Source organism: Phyllostomus hastatus, unplaced genomic scaffold (genome assembly GCF_019186645.2).
Source record: "Phyllostomus hastatus isolate PE091 unplaced genomic scaffold, TTU_PhHast_1.1 phas_contig_80, whole genome shotgun sequence".
NCBI classification, from domain to species: Eukaryota; Metazoa; Chordata; class Mammalia; order Chiroptera; family Phyllostomidae; genus Phyllostomus; species Phyllostomus hastatus.
In genome coordinates, this window is record NW_025333960.1 from 27,997,451 (window position 1) to 28,023,419 (window position 25,969).

At 33.4% G+C, this 25,969-nt stretch overlaps 1 protein-coding gene across 1 annotated transcript in view; it reads right to left on the bottom strand.

The window, feature by feature from the left end:
- Positions 1–25,423, bottom strand: part of CCDC178 (coiled-coil domain containing 178) — a 278,777-nt gene extending 253,354 nt beyond the window's left edge. Inside the window, exons 1-4 of the mRNA XM_045850302.1 lie at positions 25,420–25,423; positions 24,390–24,479; positions 18,026–18,165; positions 7,207–7,229 (exon numbers count right to left, since the gene is read on the bottom strand). Of these exons, the coding sequence (XP_045706258.1) occupies positions 7,207–7,229; positions 18,026–18,165; positions 24,390–24,479; positions 25,420–25,423 (257 nt within the window). The remainder of the gene's footprint in view (positions 1–7,206; positions 7,230–18,025; positions 18,166–24,389; positions 24,480–25,419) is intronic.
- Positions 25,424–25,969: the final 546 nt, after the last annotated feature.

Here is a 25,969-nt window from a genome sequence, read left to right on the forward strand (position 1 = left end):
ATATATTGTATTTTTTTATTATTTTTTATTTTTATTAAATTTTTATGTGACACAAGTTTATTGTATTTAAACGGAAGTATTTTTTCTCTGACAAAAGTTATAAGAAAATCAGTATAAACAAGAAAAGGAGTTTCATTTTTATTAATTTATTACTTTCTTCTTATTAAAGAAATAATACAAATTAAAGAAAGCTGGATAGCTGACTACCATTTACTATTTCTGATGGGTGCATATTATTTGTCTCATTGTTATTCTACAATTTATTTAGGTAAATCTTCCTATTCTGAAGTAAGAAATATATTCAGTATATTTTCTTTATTTTTTATTTCATTTAAATATTTCTATTGAATAAGGCAATGTACTTTTTACTATTTGTTTGCTTTTATTTATTTATTCATTTGTTTGTTTATGTATTTATTTATTCTAGAGTGAGGAAGGGAGGTAGAAAGAGAGGGAGAGAAACATCAATGTGTGGTTGCCTCTCACGTACCCCAACTTGGGACCTGGCCCAAAACCCAGGCTTATGCCCTGACTGGGAATGGAACCAGCTACCCTTTGGTTTGCAGGCTGGTACTCAATCCACTGAGCCATACCAGCCATACCAGTGAGAAGAGCATTTTGTTTTAAAAATAGAAAAATAATATCCCAGCATCTATTATTAAATAGTGCTCTCCTCATGGCCTTGAAATAACAATTACATGATGTAGTATGTTATCATACATAATTGGATCTGTTTTTGTGTATTGTATTCCAAAATTCTGTTAATTTTTAGACCAGCACAATTTTGTCTTAACTCATATATACAAAAGTCTCAAAGGAGAACATTAATTATTTGGAAGTGTAAACTTTTTAAAAAATTGTTAACAGTATTATAGATGTCGCCTATGTCCCTCAGTTGCCCCCTTTCCACACAGCGCCCCACCTCGGCCTTCACCACACTGCTGGAAGGATAAACTTCAATGGCATTTAGTACATTCAATGCTGTGCCATCATCAACCCCACCTAATTCCAAAACTCTTTCACCACCTCAAAAAGAACGCCCTCTGTTTATTGAACAATCTCTCCCCTTTCCCCCTTCCATTAGCCCCTGGCAACAACCGATTTGCTTCCCATCTCTATAGATTTATCTAGTATAGATGTCCCATATAAATGGAATCATATAATGATTGTGTCAGTGATTTAACTTAGCTTAATGGTTTAGAAGTTTATCCACAGTAAAGCACATATCAGCACTTCATTACTTTTTATGGTGGAATAATATTCCATTGCAGAGCATAACCCTTTATCTATAAATCCATGGCAGGATCTGAGGTTGTTTCCACCATTTGGCTATTGTGAATATTCATGACATAAGCATCTGTAAAGTTTTTGTTTGAACAACTGTTTTGAAATCTTCTGTGGATATACCTCAGAGTGGGATGTTGGGTCATATGGTTACTCCAGGCTTAACCACCTGAGGAATCAACAAACTGTTCTTCCCAGTGGCTGAACCACCATCTATGTGCAAGGGTTCCAGTATTTAATAAAAGTGGCAAATAGGATGCTAAGCATAATAAGCCAGACAGGGAAAGATAAATGCCATATGATCTCACTCATATGTGGAATCTCATGAACAAAATAAATGATGAAGAAAATAGAACCAGAGGCACGGTTACATGGAACAGACTGACAGGTCTCAGAGGGAAGATGGATAGGGGGACTGGAGAAGATTAGCCAGAGAACATCTCTGCATGTATACAAAGCCCATAAACACAGACCATGTGGTGAAGGCCAGGGTGTGGGGGTCGCTTGGTGGAGGAGGAAAAGTCACGGGGTGGGGGAATGGAAGACATCTGTAACAGTGTCAACAATAATTTTTTTTTGAAATCTGTCAACAGTGGGCCATCCTTGTCTTGTTCCTGATTTGGTTTGAAAACTTATACTCCTCCCCATTAATTACAGAGGTGAGCAAAAGTAGGTTTACAGTTATTAGTGAGGAAAATACAATAATTGATGAATAATAATGATACAAGAGTAAACTCACATACAACTGTAAGCCTACTTTAGCTCACCCCTGTATAATGTCAGTCAAGGAGTTTTTCATAAATGTCCTCCACTGTGTTTTGAAAGTTTCCTTCCAATCCTAGTTTTTTTAGTGTTCTCAACATAAGAAGGTGTTGGAACTTGCCACCTGCTTCCCACATCAATTGAGATATTCACGTGTGTTTCCCCACTTCCTTTAATTACTATGATGCATTGCACTGATTGTTTTTGTTCTTTGAATTAATGAAATTTAGTCATGATATGTACATATAATTCCATTAACATGTTGCTGGATGCAGGTGACTCGTAACATATTTTGTTGAGTATTTCTGCATCAACAGTCATAACGTCATTCGTCCATAGTTACTTTTCTTGTTTCTTTATCTGGCATTAGCATCAGAATACTGCTGACCTCAGAGAATGAGTTAGGAAGGTGTCCTAATCACTTCTACCTTTTTAAAGAGTTTGAGAAGCATTGGTATTAATTCTTCTTTCAACATTTTTTAATCTTCACCCGAGGATACGTTTATTGATTTTAGAGAGAGAGGAAGGGAGAGAGAGAGAAAGAGATAGAGACAGAAACATCAATCAGTTGCCTCCCTTAAGCGTTCTGACTGGGAATTGAACCCACAACCTAGGTATGTGCCCTGACCTGGGATTGAACCTGTAACCTTTTGGTGTATGGGACAAAACTCCAACCAACCATGACACCAGACCAGGGCTCTTCTTTCAATGCTTGGTAGAATTCCAATAGTGAAGCCATCTGATCCTTGGCTTTTCTTTTTTGAGAGATTTTTGATTGATGATTCAATCTCTTTACTTGTTAGATGTGTTTTAGATTTACTTCTTCCTGAGTCAGTTTTGATATTCATGTGTTTCATGTGTTTCTAGGAATTTGTCTATTTAATCCTTTTTCATTGATTGATTTTAGAGAGAGAGAAAAGGAAAGAGAGATATGGATTTTTAGTTCCACTTATTTATGCATTCATTGGTTGATTCTTCTACGTGCCCTGACCGGGAATTGAACCCACAACTTTGGTGTATCAAGACAATACTCTAACAAATTGAGCTACCTGGCCAGGGTTGCCTATTTCATCTTGGTTACCTAATTTACTGTTCATAGTATTATCATTTGTTAATAGTATAATAAACATTTTTATTTCTGTAAGGTCTGAAGTCCTAATTTTTTTATGATTTCAGTAATTCAAGTCTTTTTTTTTTTGCCAGTCTGGCTAAAGGCTTGTGAATATGGTTGATCTTTTCAAAGAAACAACTTTTGTTTTCATTGATACTATTTTTTTTTACTATTTGATTTTTCTCTGCTCTAATCTTTATTATTTTCTTTCTTTTGCTAGCTTTAGCACATTTGTGCTTTTCTAGTTCTGTAAGATATAGAGTTAGTTTACTAGATTTGGCAACTTTCTTTTTAATATAAGCATTTATAGCTATAAACTTCCCTGTAAACACTGTTTTCTGCATCCCATAAGTTTTAGTATATTGCTCTCATTTTTCATTCATCTTAAGATATTTTCCAATGTCTCTTGTGATTACATCTTTGATCCATTAGGATTTTTTTAGTATATTGCTTAATTATACATATATATATACATTTTTGAGTTTCCTTTGGTTGTTGATTTCTAGTTTAATGCTATTGGGGCACAGATGATACTTGGTATGATTTCAATGTTTGTAACTTTATTGAGATTTGTTTTGTGGCTTAATATATGATCTATCATGAATAATGTTCAATATGAACATGAAAAGAATGTGTTTTCTGCTGTTGTTGGGTGAAGTGCATTATATAAAACAGTTAGGTATACATGTTTCTAGTGTTGGTTAAGTCTATTTCCTCATTGATCTTTTTTTAGTTCTTTTATCCATTATCAAAAGTGAGCATATTGAATTTTCACACTCTTATAGAACTGCTTATTTCTCCCTTCACTCCTGTCAGCTTATACTTCATATATTTTGAGGTTTTGTGTTTAGGTTTACACATGTTTAGAGTACACACACACACACACACACACTCTATAGTGTATATATAGAGTATATATATACATATCTTCTTGATGGAGTGATCTTTAATCACTCTCTCTCTATATATAGTGTGTATATACACACACACACTATATATATAGTATATAGAGAGAGTATATATGTATATGTGTATATATGTCATATATATATACTCATTAATGTATATAAATTTATATATACACATACACATATATAAGAAGAAAAATATATATCTTCTTGATGGAGTGATCTTTAATCAAGATACCAAGTATAATTTGTTTCTTGTAATATGTTCTGACTTAAAGTCTGTTTTGTGTAATATTAGTATAGCCACTGCAGCTCTATTTTGGTTACTATTTTCATGAAATATATTTTTTCCTTTCCTTTGCAACCTACTTGTGTCTTTGGATCTCCAGTGACTCTCTTATAGACACAATACAGTTGGATCATTTATTTTTATCCACTCCACTACTTTCTAACTAATAAAATAGTTTAATACATTTCCACAAAAAGTTATTAATGAGAAGAAAGGAGTAACTTCTGCAATTTTGTTGTTTTCTCTATTATATATATATTTTGCTCTTTATCTTCTTCATAGCTGCTTTCTTTTGTAGTTAGTTGTGGGTTTTTTGTTTGTTTTATTCCTAGTATATTTTAGTTTCCTTCTTATTGGAATTTCTGAGGTTTTTTATTTATTTTGTTTTTAGAATTTTTATTAATGGTCCCTTGGTGGTTATAATGAACACCTTAACTTCCTGAAAATTAAGTTTGAATTAAAATCAGTGTAGTTTCAGTAACATTAAAGAATTCTGTTCCTTTATAGCTCTGCTCCCTCCGCTTATGCTATTTTCACACATTGCACATTTACACATTGTTTCACTGCCAATAATTTACATTTCTACTTATGGTTTTGCTCATTTGTATTTTTAATTATATAGGAAAATAAAAGAGACAACAAAATAATGCTATTATACTGACATTTGTTTTTATCTTTGTAGCTACCTTCACTGTGGTTTATTGTGTGGGGTTTTTTTTTTTTTTTTTTTTTGGCTTCAGGTTACTGTCTAGTGATAGCCATGATAGCTCTGAACTATGTCAGCAACTCTGCTTCATCTCAATTTATTTTGTGTACCCAATTAGCCAGATGTGTCCTAAGGTATCAGAAAAGCCTAAGAGAGCTTGTAAGAGTGTCACACTTAGTGTAAAACTAGATGTAATTAAGCTTGTTCAGTATGATTCTGGGAGTCTGAGAAAAATTTCCATATAAGTTAATGATAATTGCTTCTTTGCTTTGTGTCACTTCAGTTCACAAAAAGTTTCACTGGAATACTCTACTTTTGGATATGGGGGAAACCTGTACTATCTTTGTCCCAGGCTTTCAAAAATTACATTGAAATGTGTCTTAGTATTGACCTCTCAGTTTGTCATGCTTGGAGTGCTCTGATTTATTAGAAGTACAGATTCATGTTTTCATCAAATTTGAGCAGTTTTCAGCCAGTGTTTCTTCAAATATTCTTTCTCTCCCCAGTCATGCTTGAACTCCTAATGTAGGTATATTTGTATTTTTGGTGATGTCCCTGAAGTCTCTTTGGCTCTGTTCATTTTTCTTCATTCCTTTGACTTTCTGCTCTTTGGCCTCATTGACCCATCTTCAAATTCCTGATGCTTTCCTCTGTCTGCTCAAATATGTTAATGAACACCTCTAACTAATTTTTTTCATTTCAAATATTATATTTCTCATCTCCATAATGTCTATTTGGCTCTTAAATATTAAAATTTTCAACTATTTTATTAATATTATATATTTGTTGAGATGTTAGCTTCCTGATTTTGTTTTGTCCTTTGTCCATAGTCTCCTTATCTCTTTGAGAATATTTCAAGCCTGTAAACAGCAAGTCCAATGTCTGGGCTTCCTCAGGGACAGTTTCTTTTAGTTCTTTTTTCATTGCTAATGCAACAAACTTTCTTTTCTTCTTTGCCTGCCTCATAATTTTTATATAAAACTGAACATTTTAAACATTTTAATGTGAAATGGAAATAAATTTATCCTCTCTCTGTTGGGGTTCTTGTTGCTGTTTGTTGTGCGTCATTGTTATTTATTTATTTAATGATTTTTTAAACGTTTTTAACATCTGTGTTCCTTGTCATGTGTGGCCACTGAAGTAAGTATTTCATTAACTAATTGGTGAGCTTGTGTTTTGCCTGTTACCTTAAATACCTGGAGTCAAAACAGAGAGAGAGAGCATACAAAATACCCTCCCAGTCTTAACAGATCGGCTCCAGTCTGTTTATATCTCTGCCTCTTATCATCAATTGTTGCCTGTGCAGATCCTAAAGATCAACCACAGGTAAAAGATTAGGGTCTTCTTGGTTCTTTCCTGAGCATGTGTCAAGAACTGAACATCTGTATACACTTCTTTTCAAAGCTTTCAGTATATGTGAAATCTTTGAAAAGCCTATTCTCTCATGTATCTCCTTTCCCAACTTCTTCTTTCCCAGGCATTTTGGTCTGTCAAATGCTTGTTCCAACTGATATCAATAACCTCATACAATGGTGGCAAGTGTATGCTTTTAAATGCTTTCAACAAGTACTCCCTGGAAGTGGTTCAAGCTCTGGGGTTACTACAAGTCAAGCACAATGTAGACCAGCCTTTGTGTCAATCCTTCAGGGAGCTGGCAGATAGGTCAAAATACTGAACCACAGCTATTCAAGAATAAGGTCCATATTGTTCCCTCTGGCATTAGCAATGGGCACCACAAGTGCAGGTTGCCCTCTTTATGGCCTCCACTGATCTGGGGGCTGGAGGATGGCCAGGAAGTAGTATAAAATGCCACAGTGTTCTCTTAATAAAATTCAGCAGACTCTTTCTTCATTAACTTTTCCCATGGTTGTTGTAAGTTTTTGACTAATTAGGGACTTTGGAAAATGTTGATTCTGACCAATTTTTGCCAAATTTATAGTTGTTTTGTGGTGGAACTGAGCCCTGGAGATTCCTATTCTGTCATTTTTAGTAATATACTAATTATTATATTTTCAAATTATATTTTAATATGTAATATGAAGAATTGCGCTTTCAATTTTCTGTTTGTTTTGAAATAAAACTCACCTATAGCAGGTTAATCAAAATGTAAACATTAAAAATTAAAAGAAGCATAATAGGATCTTACCATTTTTCAAATGAAGCTTCAAACTGTCAAAATAAAAGATCTCAATAAAAATCAAATTTTAAACATTTCAGAAAACAATAGCAAACTTAACCTTTACTTGAATTCACTGGTAAAATTATAAATATACAAAGGATAAATAGTCAGAATGTTATAGGTTTCTTATATGATCTCCCTTTCAAGATATTAGATTGGGCATACATCAATACTTCTCTTTAATTCCCATACCATACCAAGATTTCTGGAGAAAAATATATATGTCTGTCAATAAAATCACTGGAACATATTGAAGAATGCCCAGAAATAGGAAGTAATCTGATGGGACTGATAGTAAAAATAAAGCAAAGGAAAGTATAACTCAGAAGGACAGATGGAGATCATCATCAAGGTGTAAGAATAAAAAGGTGATAAACAAAGTAAATAATAGAAAGTTTGCCTGTGGTGGCATTAGCTAGTATTATTGCTTTCCACCTCCAAGAATCTAGAGTACACGGCTGAGAAGTTTGCTTCTAGTCATTAGAGAACTCTCTACCCACACTGCAGATCTGACTAAGGAAAGCTTGTCTATAAGTTACAGTTTCTAGCGAGAAACAAAACAGAGCCTATGTAACTAGAAATATCTCACATAAACACTACCAGGTGGGAGAAAAAACAAAGGCAGCTTCACCAATGAGTGAAAATATTCTAAGGTGCTAGCAATCAAATGTAATCTTATTTAGGCAAAAATAGAGGCCCTCAACTCCATTATAATCTTATGGGAGTACCATCCTATCCCAGGTAACTTAAGCAAGAAAGCTGATTAATTATACTGACTGCTCGCTTTTCCTCACCTTTTATATATAATTACTGATTTGTTTTGATTTCACCTCTGGAATGTGTCTCCAACTGAAACAAGTCTTTCCATTTGTATTGTACTGTCTTCCTTCAGGCCACTGCCATTTCTGCCTGCATCACTACTGTCAGAGCCCTTTCACTATCTTTTCTTCACGAGTCATTTCTTCCTCCCATCCATCCTCCATAAAACAGGCCAAATGCCTTCCATTTCTAAACATATTTTTGGACAAAAAAAGGTGTGGTACATATATATGATAGAATACTACTCAACCATAAGGAAAGATGAAATACTGCCAATTGCAACAACATGGATGGACCTTGAGAATATCACACTAAGAGAAATAAGTCAGACAGAAAATGTCAAGAACCACATGACTGCACTCATATGGGATATAAAACTGAAGGCAACAAATGAAGAAACAAGACAGACAAATGAAAACTCACAAGCACAGAAAACAGTATGGTATTTATCAGAAGGAATAGGGGGCTGGAGGGAGTTAGTAAAAGGGTAAAGAAGGTCAAATACTTGGTGATGGAAGAAGATTTGACTTTGGGTAGTAAACACTCAAATATACAGATGGCATATGTAGAATTGCACATTCGAAATATACAATTTTGTTAACCCCAATGAATTTAATTTTAAAAAGATATACTTTTGTCAATAATCTGTTTAAAACCCTCCTCTGAATCTCTCTCGCCACAGATTAATTCACACTCCTTGGCATGATGTAAAACCCCCTTTATATTATAATATTTACTCTGAAGCTTTATGACCCTTCATATACTCTGCTCTAGCCTTGATTAACTCTCTCACTTCTCAGCTTTAACCCATGTAATTTATCTCTGTTTAATTCTCACTTCTTCCCACAAAACCATCTTTGTCCTCCAAAGCTGAGGATAGCTGTCTTTCTTTGAAATTTCTTAAAACATTTACTGACTGCCCTGTATTTTAGTTGTTTCTTCATGTCTCTCTCTCTCTCCTACCAGATTATTAAGGTCTTGGAAGTTAGAATTTATATATAATTTCTACTAACTATAATACTTACCAGAATGTGGCACATCACAAGCATTAAATAAATATTTTGAATGAATGGATTCAGGGATAATTTTCTAAATTATGTTAGGTTTTACATGAGGCTGCTTTTTAAAACATAGGAAGGATATACTCATTCTTATAACTTTTTTATATTTTGCAAATTGTTTGACAAATATTGATTATATTTTCAAGATGATTTGTACTATTGAAAAGGATATATATAGAAAACCCCAAACTGACTGAAAATTCATGTATATGAGAATTCTTTTCAAATGAAAGTAGGTCAGAGTGGAGAAATAGTATTCAGAATTAGTACTCAACATCTACATATATTTTACAATAAAAGGGAAATTCCCAATGTAAAGTTAAATTTTCCTTTTTTTAAGAGTAGAAAATAGAATGTTTTGTAAATACTTTCTTTGTCTCAAAAGTTTAAATAGTATTTAAACATCTAAAATGTTTGGCAATAGTTTCCAATACAAACATAGAGTTAAAAAACCAGGGTCAGTTAGAATGTTATATGTATCAAGAAGGAATTTCTCAGTGATATTGTTTAGAGTAAGTAAAGCATTTGATTTTCACTATAATGTAATTTTTAAAGTATGCATTATTTGACATTTTCAGTTCCCTACCCCACTGTTGTTTCTCTTTGCTCTTTGAAAGAGATAGTAATCAGAAATGCATAGACTTTTGTGGTTAGTTGGATAAAATTGATAATATCATAACCAATGGTTATAATGTATATGGCAACAAGTGAAATTCTTAGCTTAAATATAACAGGAATTTAATTAAAATAACTTCAAGTGACTTTGGGATATTTTAAAAACTTGCCTAAATATGTCAGATGGGCAGTCATGAATGTAAAACTCAAATTGTTCTCTTGTTCTCTGGTATAGTGGACCTTTCCTATGATAGTCATTTAAACATTCTGGCTATTTGAATGCCAGGTACCTAAAATTTTGCCTTCTCATATCAGATCAAAGACTGATTGAAATAATTTTTCACTATGGCTTCATCACGTCTTCAAAAGTATTGCTACATAGACTCTTGGTATTTTATCCTAAAATATTTATAAAAATTTAAATAACCTGTCTATTTTTATCAGTATAAATCATATCATTTTTTATTATACTATAATGAGGATCAAACTGATGATATTAATTAGGCATTACTCATTTATTGAAGACTTAAATTTTTGGATAAATATATCACAACAAATTAAACTGCCTCTTAACCAATTTCCTCCTGATTTTCTTGTGATATTTCAAATGGCTTCTTAAAACCATTATATGAATAAGCTTACTTGGAGGACTTTGCACTATTCAGGATTCTGAGTTGCCAGTTTCCAAAACCAAAAGGTAACATTTTCCTGATTATTAATTAGTTTAGATTATATTAATGTATAAATATACTTACTGAATATTCATCATCTTCTCTGCTTATTTATCTTTTGTCCATTTTCTCTTAGGTTTATTTGTATTTTCTTATTGACTTGGAACAAATTATTATCTTTAGTTTGTTATATATTTTTAAACATATCCTTTAAGTTTGACTTATCTTTTTACTTTATGACATCTTTTAGGAAAAAATTCTTAATTTTAATGTATTTAAATTTATAATTTTCCTTTTAAGTATTTGACATCTTGCTTAAAAATTCTTTTCATACTGCAGGGTCATATAAAATATTTCCTTTTCTTGTAAAATTTTAAAGGTTTTTACTAGAGATTTAATTTTATAACAATGTGAGTTTTTGTGTTTAACAATAGAGTAGGTAACAATTTTCATTAAAAAAAATTTGTCTCAACATCAACTTTATTGCAAAATTCAGTCATTTCTTAGAAATAAGCTATGCTGTATCAGTCATATATCAAGTTTTCAGAATGATTGTATCTGTTTCTGGCTGCTGCATTTCATTGGTTAAATTGACCTCTGGATTACAATAAATAATTTTATTAATTTGCCTGTTTCATACTATATTTTGATATCTGATATGGTAGTTCCCTCCTTTTTTTTCCTTTATGGACATCTTTGGCTATTCTTGGGATGTATAAATTTTAGAATAAGGTTATCATATTCTGTGCAAAAACCTATTGGGATTTCAAGTAATTGCATTCATCATTTTTGATTATGCAGATGAATTTAATCTCTTTAGGAGTATGTTTTGGATTCTGTTGTATCTACTATACTAACAGCATAAGAAAATTCCAGCAGTATAGTAAATATCAAGACCTGTTTAGAGAAGAGAACTAAGTAGGAGGTAAACGGGGAAGATGGGCAAATGGATGAAAACTTAATGTTAAATTATTGATTCTGTAATGTGCAGTCAGGAGCTGCATAATGTTTCCTCTACTCTATATGCTGCTCTACTGCATTAACAGGGGATGATTATGTGCTTTGCTTTGAACAGTGGGACTTCAGCAAACATCACACAAGCAAAGCTTTGTTAAGCATCTGCCCGTTGAGATTTGTCCTTTTAAAACACTCTCCCAGCCACTAGATGTGTGAGTGAGGCCATCTTTATCACTATTCCCAGTTGAGTGAGCAGATGTGTACATCCACATTTTTGGCCTCAGGCAAGAACCAACAAAATTTCCCAGCTGAGCCCAGAAAAAAGTGCTCAATGGTAACCAAATAAATGTTTGCTTTACCTACAAAGTTTTGATGTGTGTGTTTGTATATATGTGTATAGTAACAGATAACAGAAAAAACAATAGTTACTTTTATGAAGGTATTTTCATTAGAATAATGGAGACCAAATGCAGATTTCAATGAATAAGTGGGGAAGCAGAGATACTAAATTTAGGCAACACTTCAGAGGTTAAGTGGAACAGTAAGAAAAAGTGAAAAAAGAATATGTTTAAAGGTAATTATGGGGTAAAAAATTTGGGGGAACAGGAGAAATATCAATATTTTACATGGGATAGGAGTGAGTTAAGAAAAAAAGGATCTTGTTATCCTTTTTTCTTAATAAGATATTTGAAAGATGTCTGAAAGATACAATGCAGATGAAGGCATTAGCCATTGATGGGGAAAGAAAATCTTCCATGATAAGGACAAAAGAAACAATGTCTGCAGAATTCAAGGATGTTCATACATGGGTAACAGGAGTTTGAGGTTTTTCTGTTATTATGTCTTCCATCTGGGCGGAGGGGACTAAGAGATAAATGAGTAGTTAGGTGGAGGACTTGGAGACCTGAACAAAGGAAGGAACTGGAGTAGATACCATAGAATAATACTAGAGAAAGTTCTGGTTGACAAACAGCATAGTTTCAGAACACTATTAAAGGTCCCATTAAGGTTCGAGACCACAAATGTATGATATCTTAAATTTGAATTATCATGTAATGTTCTTTATCACAATTCATCAGGCTGCATGTAGGAGAGGAGATGGCATGCCATCAGAGAGATCTCTTCAGGGTTGGCATTTTTCCAGACTATAAGGATGATAGGATAAAGATGTAAAAGACCAAATATACTAATTTAAGAGATGACTTGACAAGGCAAGGAAATAAAGGAAAATGGGAATGATAGAATGGGAAACAGTGACTATGTCAGGATTCTAAGTGTCCTTAAGTTTCAAATGAAATATCATTGATAGTGCAAAGTATCATCAATTTGGTCAAGAGAGTCAGATGATTAAATATTAGTTTTCAAACTTAAAAACAAATATGAAATGGTATAATCAAAGCAAAGTTTTCCAACTAAAATTATAAACATTTTAACAATCAAGTGTTTTGGTCCTCCTAGCTGACATGCTTTCAGGATAGATGACACAGCACAATGATAAATGGGATGCTGTTAGAGCCCACATACCCCTGGTCCAAATGCTGGCTTTGCCACTGACTGTGCGTCTGGGAGAAACCAACCTGTGAAATCATTTTCCTCATCTGCAACTGAAGATAATGGTAGTTTCTACCTTGCGAGGTTTCAATAAGCACTCAATGAAATCATGCATATTAGGCCTATGATATATAGGCCTAATAAAGTTGAGCTTCATTATCATTGTTATTGATGATAATGTTACTTCTATATAATCTAATCTTTGTATTTTAAAGAATGACTTCTAAATACAGATGGCCCTGACTTAGGATGCTTAGACTTACTTGCTACATTTTAACATTATGATGGTGCAAAAATGATACCCATTCACTAAAAGCTGTGCTTTGAATCTGTAATTTAAATCTTTTCCTGCACTAGCAATATATGGCAAGATACTCTCTAGTGATGCAGAGTTACACACAACTCCTCGTCAGCTACACAACCATGAGAGTAAACAACCAATACCATACAGCAGCAATTTTCTACCTTTTTCATCTCATAGCACAGGTATACTTACTATTAAAGCCCCATGGCACACCAAAAATACACTATATTTTTTGTTGATATGAAAAACTATTGGTATAATTTTTATTTGTTCACACAGGACAGCTATTATTACATTGGCTGTTGTCATTTTTCATTTGGCAATCTAAGGGGAAAAAGGTCAGTGCCTCTAACTAAATAGTCAGGTACTGCATGGTTTAAAAATTATTGCAATAGTTTTGCCCAGCTGTAGTCTAATGTAAGTGTTCTGAGCATGTTTAAGGTAGGTGAGGCTTAGCTATGGTATGCAGTAGGTTAGGTGTATTAAATGCACTCATCGGGATGTAGCCCCATCGTAAGTCAAGGAGCATCTGTACTTTGTCTCTATGCCATTCCTCATGGTTGTATCTTAATGACTTGAACTGACAAATAAAGAAACAAATTTCAATTCAGTAGATATCATTCCTTATTAAATAAAACTACCTCTAGTCTAGGAGAATAAGGTGGCAGAAAAATAAAACAAAACCTTAATTTCTATGGGAAGTTATCCAGGCAATTATTTCCATCATTTTGCAGTGCTTTCTCATTCTTTGCAAAAATAAATACAGAGAAAATGTTCATAGTAACTCTACTCTAAAGAAGTTTCTTTTCAAGATTCAGAATTGCGATTAAACTGCTGAGTGATGGACAAGCTTATGGCAGATGCATTTCTGCTCATCAGAGGTTCTACAGCATTTATTCAGACACAATAGAAACCACTGTGATGTAATGAGCAAACAAACTAATGGTGGATACAAAAAAGACAGATCTTTCATTCATCTAGTATGTATTTCATACCCAAAGTGGCACCTTTCAATTACTTACAGAGATTGGTCTAATAAAAGATTAAAATTATCCTCATGAAAAACAAACAAGCTTTATCCCAAAAAGAAACTCCACACCCATCGGCAGTCTCCACAGCCCTAGGAAACCACCACCTGTTTTGTGTGTCTACAGACTGGCCCATTGTGGACATTTTATGTTAATGGGATTGTATAATTTGCAGTCTTTTGTGATTATGATGATGGTTATATACCTTTGAAAATACACTAAAAACCATCAGATTGTACACTTTAAATGGCAAACTTTATGGTATATAAATGATCTCAATAAGCAGTATTTTAAAATCAAGCAGTTCAGAATCCCTGGGTCAAAAGGCAGTTAGTTCCATTTTCAGTTTTTTGAGGAAATTCCATACTGTTTTCCACAGTGGCTGCACCAGCCTGCATTTCCACCAACAGTCCATCAGTAAATGAGTGGATCAAAAAACTGTGGTGCACTTACACAATGGAATACTACACAACACAAAGACAGAAAGAATTCATACCTTGTGTGATAGCATGGATGGAAGTGGAGAATATTACGCTAAGTGAAATAAGCCAGTCAGTGGAAAACAAATAGCATATGATCTCACCTATAAGAGGAAACTAATGAATAAAAATAAACTAATGAGCAAAATAGAACCAGAGGCATGGAAACATGGAACAGAATGACAGTGACCAGAGAGGAGGGAGGAAAGGGATATTGGTGGAAAGGAGGGGAAGGGATAGTCCAAGAACATGTATGAATGACCCCTGGACATGGAGAACAGTGTGGGGATTGACTGTGGGAGTTGGGGGTGGGCTGGGCAGCAGACAGCAAAGGAGGAAAATGGGACAGCTGTAATAGAATAACAATAAAAGTGTTTTAAAAATCAAGTAGTTTATAGAGAAACATATGAACACTTTAGATAAAAGGAAAAATGTTGCAAATTAAAAGAAGAGGAAAAATGTCTTGGGTTAGACAGGGCAACACTTCCTTTTTGCCCTTGACTCCACCCTATCTCATCAAAATTATAATCATTGAGTCCCCAGGGAAAAACAAACTTCATGGGAAGGAAACATTACTGTGGATTGAACAAAGTAAAAATCAAGAGCATGCAACTCCCAGATTTGCGGGCCTTGGCAGGAGTTAGTTAAATAAACCTGTACTTGGGCTAACACCCCCTTCCTTCTCTTGTGCTGACTGCTGAACACTTCATGGGCCAGTCTGTCCTCATCACTGCACCAAAATTTTCCGACAGTTGGAATATGAAAACATGAGAATTAAAGAATTTAGAGAAATAATTAAGCCAGTTGTCTGCTTTGTCTCACAACCCTAAAATCCAGAAGAATCAGAAAATCTGCAAGTCAGAATAAGAATTATTTTGTGCAGCTCTTGATGGGGCATACAGTGGAATTTGGGGCCAGGGCTCCAGCTGGTTATCATCAAGTTGTTTTCTGCTGCTTTGTTTTGCTTGCTGTACACATAATCCCCCTGGAAACCAGAAAAGGAGGAGGCTCCATTGTTCCCCCAGCACTAAACAGGTACAAGACAGTGCCTGGGATTGTAGGCAATGAATGAATAACATGAAAAATGTTAATCTCCTCTCAAAGGTACAATCTGTTGACAACTTTTATTGGGTAGAATTTTTTTTAAGTGATAAAAATGCTGAGGAGAAATGCTCTTATCTCCATTTCACTCAGGCATTCTGGAATCATTAAAATGTACCCAGACACACACTACAAAAATTCAATATTTTCTGCAAGATAAGTATTCATTTTAAATATTTCTTAAATAAATAATCTACTTTATTTAAACTTAGGTTAATACTTAGATTAACTAATTCTGAATTATTATCTGTAGAAAAATATCATACATAATATTTCCATAAATATCCATATGTGTTTGCATTTTTGGAAATAAAGCCTTCATTTATCAGAAATTCACAAGCTAGTCTTTACATATTTTTTTCAATTCCTGTTTGCCTCATTTTGTTTGACTGAAATTTTGCAAGGAGTATGAATGTATGAATGTAAAGTTGTCTAACTAACATTACCAAAAGTTCACTTCTTCCAAATAATAATGGGAAGTTCTTTTCTCATTTTAGTAGGTTAGTCAGAAAGAAAATATCTTTAAAGAAGAGAAGCAGCTACCAATTCTCAATATATTAATTCAAATCTAGATAAGCAAAAGTCTGACCAATAGTTGTGGTAACCTAAACAAAAAATACAGCATAAGAAATTTAGGTAAATAGACTATATTTGCCAGTTCAACACCAGCAAATTTAACTAGCAAATATATAGTCAAAAATAAAATATCTTCTTAATTTAGAACATAGAAAGTCTATAATAGGTCTTGAAATTAAAAAAGATTGTGAGCATTTATTTCACAATTAGATTAAATGTATATGGATATTTATTTACTTATATACACATTATGTTATCATTATTAGAGTTCTTTTCCTAGAAGTATGTTTATCTAACATTCTTATTTTGTGTGTTTCATATTGTCAAAAATGCCAACTAACATTCTATATAAATGAGAATTAAGGCCTTCTTTTGCCCTCTAGAGTCATAAAACAGAGGCTAAAATGGACTTTGGAGTCAGATGGAACTCATTCAAATTTCAACCTTAATGCTTGCTACCTGTGCAATGACATATAAATTACTTGATTTGTCTAAGTCTTAGAATTAGAATCTTCACCAGTGAAGTAGGATTCCTGTAAAGGACAAACAAAAATATATATGCATTCAGTGCCTAGAAAATAGCAGATGTTTGGTAAAGGGTAGCTGTTACTATAGAAGGTGGATAGATGCCTCAGATGAATCCAGGAAAAAAAGGTTCTATTTCAGGACCTCATTTATTTTTTTCACTCAGCAGACATTTATTTAGTGCCCACCACCTATTAGGCTCTTAGGTAGGCACCAGAAGATGGCACTAACAAAGAAACAACAGAAATAATATGATACTAAATAGGGTGATACAAATAGTATTATAGAAATACCAGTCGCTAATATATACAGAATTCATATCATATGCTGGCACTTGAACACAGTATCTTCATTCTCATTCAAGGTCACAGAATGTGCAGCTATAAAGCCTGCGATTTTAACAAATGCAGTCTAAACAAAACTCTAGAACAAGCATCACAAGTGGCCCACCAGAACCTTTTCAGAGCTACCCAGTAACAGTGAAGGAAGAGAAGTACCACAGGTTGTGTATTAATTGCTCATAAATAGAATCTTTAAAAAATATGAAAAGGCTTTTACTAATTTTAAATCATCCTTTGAAAATAATTTAAAGTTACGATGATTTCAAGATTGAACTCCCTTCGATATAATAAAGGCAAAGTACAAGTTTAAAAAGACATGGAAAGAATAATTATATATTCTCTTTCAACAGACCTATCAAGTATTTCTTGATACAAAATAACTCACTTAAAAATAACACACTGTCCTTTTATATACCACTTTACTCATCTAATCACCTAATCAGTGTAGTGTCCAAAAACAGGGTGTAAATACTATGTAATTTATTAATCAAGTTGGTTGTGGAAATTACTACTTACCATGATTGCTTTTGGATAAAGAAGAAATAGGTTGTGGGAAAAATTAGTTAATTAGGTTGTTCTACCCTTCTGGAGCAAGACTATCAAAATCATATCTAAATTAGAAAATTATAAAACTAAGCCAAGATTCTATAAACTATTTGAACTATCATAAAAAAAGAACTTTTTGAGTTCTGGAAGTAACAGATGCCTATAGGTTCTATAGGGCTTATAAAAATGTTAGCATTTTAAATGTCACTTACCTGTTTCAAACGCTCCTGTATTTTAGACTCTACTCCTTCAATGTGTGAAATCATTTTGTTGACACATGGCGCTGGAATGTTCACTAAAGAACAGCTGTGACGTCGACATGGGTAGCTAAAGTAAATGCCTTTGTTCACCTCTAAAAGTAAAGCAGACAGAGGCAGTTAATCATCAGTTACATACAGTGTAGTAACCTTGATGTTCAGAATGTGCAACAATACTCAGCTTTATTAAAACTAATACTCTCAAAGTGTTTTAACATGTTGATAAATATTTCACAACTACAGAATGAGCCTTCTAAAATTTTAAAAGCTAAAATAATTATTTATGACTTAAAATGTAACAAATAGAAATGAACCTAAGAAGCAAGAATAAAACTTCAAAGTTAAAAAGTTTGTGTTCCACAGCATTATGAACTAGCAATTGGGAAATTAAAAAATAAAAAGAGGCAGAAAACATATTAATCCATTTGTTTCTAAATAAATCCTAAATCACTAAAAAATGACTTTGAAATATATTTTAAACTCTTCTTTCAAAGAGAAGAGTTTACATCTCCCAATGTAAACAATATTCGACCACTCATACATTGAAAGAGGTCTTCTTTAAACCCAGCATGAGCTTCTCTTGCAGACGAAAATAAAAGCAGGTCCCCTTCACCCTCATAATAACCTAATTTTCTACCTTCCATTTCTGAAAATTGGAGTCTCTTACAAAGAGTGATTGATGTTCTCACTATAGCATTCAAGTTGTATTCATCATAAAATCCACTCAGTCTGATGTGCCTCAGTGACTCTAATCCTGACATGTCCCAAATCAACCGAAGGTTGCAGAAGCACTGCAAAGTTGTCCATGAAACTCCACCAAAGTGCTTACTTGCAGTCCTTTGGCCTCTAAGGACTCTGCTGGGCTGGAGTATAGCTGCAGTCACTGATCTTAAATGCAAGACACAAAATAGGCTTGGTGCCTCAAAGAGAACAGGTGATGGCCTCATTTCAGTTGACCTTGAGAAACACAGAGGTAATGCTATTGCCTACTGACTGTGCCTTTTGTTTCAATGCCAACCCACGAAGATGGTAAGTATTTTAGATATCTTCATTTAAACTGCAGCCTTTTAAATGAAGTCTCACCATCTTCTCCAAAAAACAACCACTGTGAAAATGGCAAATGTTTCATTTATAGATGAAAGTTTTACTCTATCCTATGTGAAGATATATGTGTATATATGCATATATAATATATATTAATATGTGCCAAACATGGGATTATGCTTACTTTTTCATCCTCACCTGAGGACATTTTTTATTGCTTTTTTTAGAGACAGAGTAAGGGTGTTGGAGAGAGAGAGCGAGAGAGAAAGAGATTGATTTGATATGAGAAAGGAACATCAGTCACTTACTTCCTAAATGCTTCTGACCAGGGATTGAACTCGTAACCCAGATATGTGCCCTGACAAAGGATTGAACCCACAACCTTTCCATTTACAGGATGATGCTCCAACTAACTGAGGTACAGCAGCCAGGGCTGTGCTAAGTACTTTGGATACGATGTTTTTTAACCTTCACAACAATCTTATGAAATTGGATCATTATCTTGACTTCATAAGTGAGGAAACCAACGCTTAGAAAAATTTTATAACATATCCAATTCCAAAGAACTGGTAGGTGGGAGAGCTGGCACTTGAACTATACTTCCCTTGCCATGGAGTATAAGCTATACTACAGTTTGTTTTTATATTTTAAGAAATGTGGCAAAGAGAAGCAGTCCTAAAAATATATTTTGTGGCATCTCAAATGTTTCACATACAACTTGATTTGGAATTTGAATGTTCCTTCAGGAGATCAGTGCTGATACTCTGAAATATTTTAGTTTGCTTCAACCATGCTTAACACACGTACTTGCTATGACTATTTTGTGTGTGTTACATTCCATATTTCCTCTTTTATTGATACACAGATATATATATATATATTCATGCCTGGAACAGTCAAAGGACCAAAGTGCACGCTGGTGAAAATTACATATTGATCTTCTATACAAGTATCCTGATAAGGGCATGTTGCCCTTGCCTTTAGAAATAAGATTTTAACATACATTTAACAAGTAGGCAGTTTTCCTTATACTCAAAACATTTGTTTTGCTTTGTTAAATGTGGGGAAAACAAGAATAGTAATGACTCACTTAACATTTCTCTGCATGTGCTACTTTCAACCTATTATGTGAGTACTAATTCATTTCTATAGCACCCCTAGGGCTTGGGATTAACATTGTACATATGGCAATGTGGGGAAAATAAAATACTAGGAAGTCAAAATTTGCACTAAAATTCTGTAAAAAGACATGGCATCATAAGGAGTAGAAGACAGAATCAAAAATTCTGGAGTTTTTATAACTGTTCTTATTTTGATGTGTGCATGGTGTAAGATAAAATTTTGCATTTCATCTTCATTTTATCTACCTTAAAGAGACACTTAGATCAGTGAACTAGGTGTCATGTTCATTCACTCTTTGATTGACTATAAGCTCTGATTCCTAAACTAAAACTACTCAATCTCTCACTCCAGATTTCTCATTCAATAAATGAATGGGTTGATAGGGTGTCATCTAAAATATTTTGCACCTAAAATTCCATGATACAATGAGAATTACTGGTTTTAGTCAAACATTAATTCATAGAGCTGCTCCTGGTGAAGTGGTCAGGGTGTTTAAAGAATTAAGCTCAAACAGGACTCTCATTCTTCCTAAACATCTGCCCAACCCTAACTTCCTCGCTCAGAATCAATGGATAAGGGGGAAGATCCTCCTGGATCTAGGCCAGAGTTGAGGCTTGTTGAGACTTTGCAACATGAAACATCCATCTGAGGGAAAATACGGATGGGCTGAGTGTGTTGGCAAATGGAATGAAAATGCCACGTTCATAAAGTGTCAATTCTCCTTGCTCAGTGAATTTGATGTTTACATAATTTGTTCACCCAGACATAATTTAACATGTATTTGAAATTTTAGAATGGTAAAACTAAAATCTTATCAGTGGATATAGGAAGGGATATTGACTACAAATGTCATAAATGAACTTTCTGGAAAGATGGGAGAGTGTTTAGATATGGTTAATAATATTTATATTTGTCAAAAGTCATTCCTGTGTATACTTGAAATAAGTGAACTATATTGTACTTAAATTATACCTCAATAAATTTGTTTTATAAAAAGGCAACTAGCCATACTCTAGTAACAGAATTCAATAACCTCCTATCATCACCATCTCTTTTAACTGTTAATACTACAAAAAAGAGTAGACAACACTTCCCTGAAATGTTCTCCTTTAATAGCTTTCTCTCACTTCTTCATTGCCTATTTATCCTCATAGGCATGACTCTTGGTAAGAATTCATTTTCTCTTAGTCATCTCCTCTAAGTGATTAACTCCCACTTAAACATCTTTAGATTTAACTTTACCCTGAATTCCTTGTCAAAATGTACAAACCTTATAAAACATATCCTTCCTCGTGCCTGACCCTAGCATTGAATGTAGAAAAAAGACGGTGGGACCTGAGGGATCCTTTGAGGGATGAGAGGATGAAAGTTAAAATTAGAATGTACACATTGAGAAGTTGATATACCACAAACAAGGAAATAAAGAAATCCATGTAGACCCCAGTAGTCTAAGATGTCAAAGCCAAAAAGGCTACAGAGGAAAAGAAACACATTCCTACCATCAGAAATAGAGCTGGAAAAGATACGGGAGACATACAGAGAGAGCTCCAGAATGGGAGGGATCTGACACGTTTCAGGCAGTGAGAATGGTGTCCAATACAGAGTGGAGAGCAGAAACTATTTGGCAAATAACAAAATGATGAGAGACTAAAGATACACCATGATAAAACTTTTGATTGCAGGTCTGCCTCAAATCTATTTGGTATTCAACATTTGGACTTTTTCAAGGCCAACAAGCCAAAGGCAGTCTTCAAGAGACAAACCAATTTGCAAAGCCAATATTTCTAAAACTAAACTCAACTTCATTCCACTCAATCTCTTTCTCCTTTGTTCTCATTCTCAAAGTGTGCAACAGTTAAATCACTATTGAATCCTCTTTTCATTCAAGTTTCTATGTTACTATTTACTAAATATTATTCCTTTGTAATGTCTCTTTAATTCCTATCTTTCATAACCATCAATCTTTTATAAATCAAGCCCTTATTACCTTAAGCCTGGACTATAATGATAAGGTAACCTGTCTGCACATTTCCTCCTGTAGCCAAATAATTCTGCATAGCAGACTCATATTGCCAAGCAAAGGATTTGGTTATGTAATATCTCTACTTATATATAGAACTACTCCTGAGCCTGAAACTCAAAATGCTTTGTTTTAAGTAATCATCTTTACATTTCTGAGTCTTCCTTATGGTATAGTCCAAATATATTTTTCCATATTTTGTACTATTTCATTACTGTTATTTGACATCCAATATGTCTTGCTTAAACACTGTCCTCACTGTTCATAAACAAATGCATCCTTTAAGATTCAGTTCAAACCTGTCCTTATTCACTGACAGTTCTTTTAATCCTTAGAGACCACAAATATTGGTGTTATTCAAAACACTGAGGGTATTTCTTGTCCATACTATTCATTTGTCATGTACTACTGTGACACTGTGATTTACAATAAATAATTTGTGTTTGGCCTTTGTCTTGTTTTTGACATATAGCTCCTAAAAAGCTTGGAATTTCTGAGTGAGAGCTATAAAGCTGTTCTTCATTGTGTTAATGAGATGACTTTAGGATCACTCACCAACAGTCAAAGATATAATAAAGCATGCCTATGTAGTGAAGCCTCATAAAAACCCAAAAAGACAGGGTTCACAAAGCTCCAAGTTGTTGAACATATGGGGAAAGTGGTCTGCCCAGAGAAGACCTAGAAATTTTGTGCCCTGTCCCCATACCCTTCCCTATGCATCTTTTCCATCTGGCTATTCCTGAGCTATATCCTTTTTATAATAAACTGGTAATCTAGTAAGTAAAATGTTTCTTTGAGTTCTGTGAGCCACTCTAGCAAATTAATGAAACCCAGGAAGGGTTGTTCATTAAAACCTCCAACCTATAGCAATTGGTCAGAAGCTGGTCCTGGGATTTCCACTGGTATCTGTGATAAATGGAGAGGCAGTCTTGTGGGACTATGCTCTTACTGGGATTTGATGCTATCTCCCAGTAGATGGTGTCAGAATTGAGTTGAATGCACGACACCCATCACTTCATTGCTTTTAGAGAGAGAGAGAGATGTGAGAGAGAACCATTATTTCAGTTAGCTGCTTCTCATCTGTACCCCAATGAGGGAGGGAACCCACAATCTGGGTGTGTGTCCTGACCAGGAATCGAACCTCCAACCTTTCCATCTATGGGATGATGCTCCAACCAAGCAAGCCACATCAGCCAGGGCAAGTACAGAAACTTGTAACGACCTTATTTCATCTCTGTTACTCCACATAATCATTCTTTTCTATTGTTTTGTACTAATTAGTGCATAGTTACATATTATTTGGCCTGAAGATTTTATACTCTATTTCTAAAATATATACGCACCTTAGTAGCACATGTATATTTCAGTGTTTTTAATGTATTTGTTCATAAATCAATCCTTTCATAATTTAAAATTTGTCCAAACCTACCTATGCCTCATAGCTAACTATGAGCAATAAAGTCTAAGCCAAGACATTAAAGTTCTAGTCAAGATTTCTACTAGACAGAAATAGATAAAGGATCAAAATGGCAACTTATCCCAATTTTACCCTATCAAACTGAAAATCTCCAGAGCAGAAATCACCAGTCAAGATTAAATCAATGTTAAAGTTTTTGATATAAATTTCTCCACTAGAATGATCTAGGAAAAAAGTATGAACCCCTATATATCAAGTATACACATACATAATCTCTTTCTACATATTTCCACATTTAATATAAAAAACACTTTCAAAAATGTTTAATGGATTTTCAATGAACAATTTTTAATTTTGGATTTCACACTCCCAAAACATAAATCCTTCTCTTCCTTTAAAAAGACACATCCTTCTTAAACCAGAAAGTTTCTAGCACCTGCCAGTCATGGCATGAGCAATTTAAAAAAAAGTTCATTTTTTAAAATCCATGCATTTGTGAAATTGTAAACAATTTTCATGGACCAAATTGTAATTAATGATTTATTAGTAATAAAATACATTATAATATATTTTCTACACTATATCATTACTTTGTTAAATTAATTGATATTCAGGAGATGTTTCTCAGTAAAAATATAACATTGACATCACAAACTAATGAGTGACTATAAACATAGTTTACATAGGTTACTGTACAATTTACATTCAGTCCTCACCTTCAGTATTTGTCATTTTATTTTTGGAAAAAATCTCACCAGCTTCTTTAGGGGTGCCAAATAAAACCAATGCTTGTGATGTGGCATTATCTTTGTACAAGAAAAGAAAAATTTTAGAAAGCAGTTAATATAAATTTTTAAATAGTTAAACTAATACACGGAACTATGTTGTGAAAGTATTGTCCTTGAAAAAGCAATGATAATGCAAATATTAACCAAAACCTTCAGTAGAATACCTTTAGATGTTTTCTGGGTTATTCGATTTGCTTAACTCTCACAGAAAGGTATTCAAACCAGCATGCAGCTATTAGCAGCAAGCAGAGAGACCCGTCAGTAGATATTATGGGGTGATAAAATATTTTGTCTGGGATGGAGTGGTGGCTCTGCATTTATCATGTGTACATTTAACAAAATGCATTAAATTATTATTTTAAAATGAGCCTTTCATAACATATAAATTATAAAGTAATAAAGAATTACACATATTGCTTTAATGGCAATATTTTGGTAGATTATACAGGCATACATAAATATAAGATCTAAATGCTTGCAGAAGAACCAATACTAATATTTAGTAGCCATTACAAGTAGGATATTTATCTTCTAAAACTGCACTAAAAATAAAATGAAGCAAAAATAAATTCATATGAAAAATTAACAAACATAAAAAATAATGTATTGAAAAAGTATAAAAATAGTGCTACCAGCTATTCTATGTGAATGATTTAAATTCATCTAAAAAGAATGCCAAATAAAAATGATACAGAAAAACTGTATATAAAATATATACATTTCTTTCCTGAGAAAGAAAACTTGATGTAAGCAAATTATGAAGGAATCTAGAACTTAAACTAGACAGTTATTAACTCTTAAACCTAAAAAGTAACTATTTTATATTAAAGCTTTAGTTAATAAATATTTATGTGTGTGTAGTTATACAGCAACATCATATTTAAAAAGCAATGTATTTTAACACAAAACTATTTTTTTAATTTAAAGTTTAACTCACCATCATTTATGTATAACATACGCATCTCAGAATAACCAAATTCTATATAGACCTGATAATAAATGATAGATTTGATAAACATATTATGAATCCCACAATGAAAGAAAATACTGATTTTAACAGTAATGAAACTTTATGAAAAGTAAAAGTAACTCAGGCAGCAATATAACAAAAAATTTAACAAGTAGAAACAATTTACAATTCAAAGTTAGTCACATAAATTTAATTCAAAAGTACTTGGAAATTTTAATGTGCATTTCCAAATGACAAGTGAGTCAAGAAATAATTCCATGTCGTAAGGTTTTCATTAAAAAAAATGAAAACACTTTATAGAAAAGTTTATTAAACTGAAAATCAACAACTCTTGTTAAACCCACCAAGGAATTGAAACCACAATGCAAACTAACCACAAAAACCAAAGGAACAAGGCAAACACAAAGGATCATAGCTTTCCGGGAGGAGAAGTTGAAGTCAAGGAAGGGTCTCAAAATTTAAACTGTAACTGATGAACTGATGGAGGCTGTGTGAACTAGTTTGTAGATTAAAAATTCCTGGGAACCAGTTTGAGAGG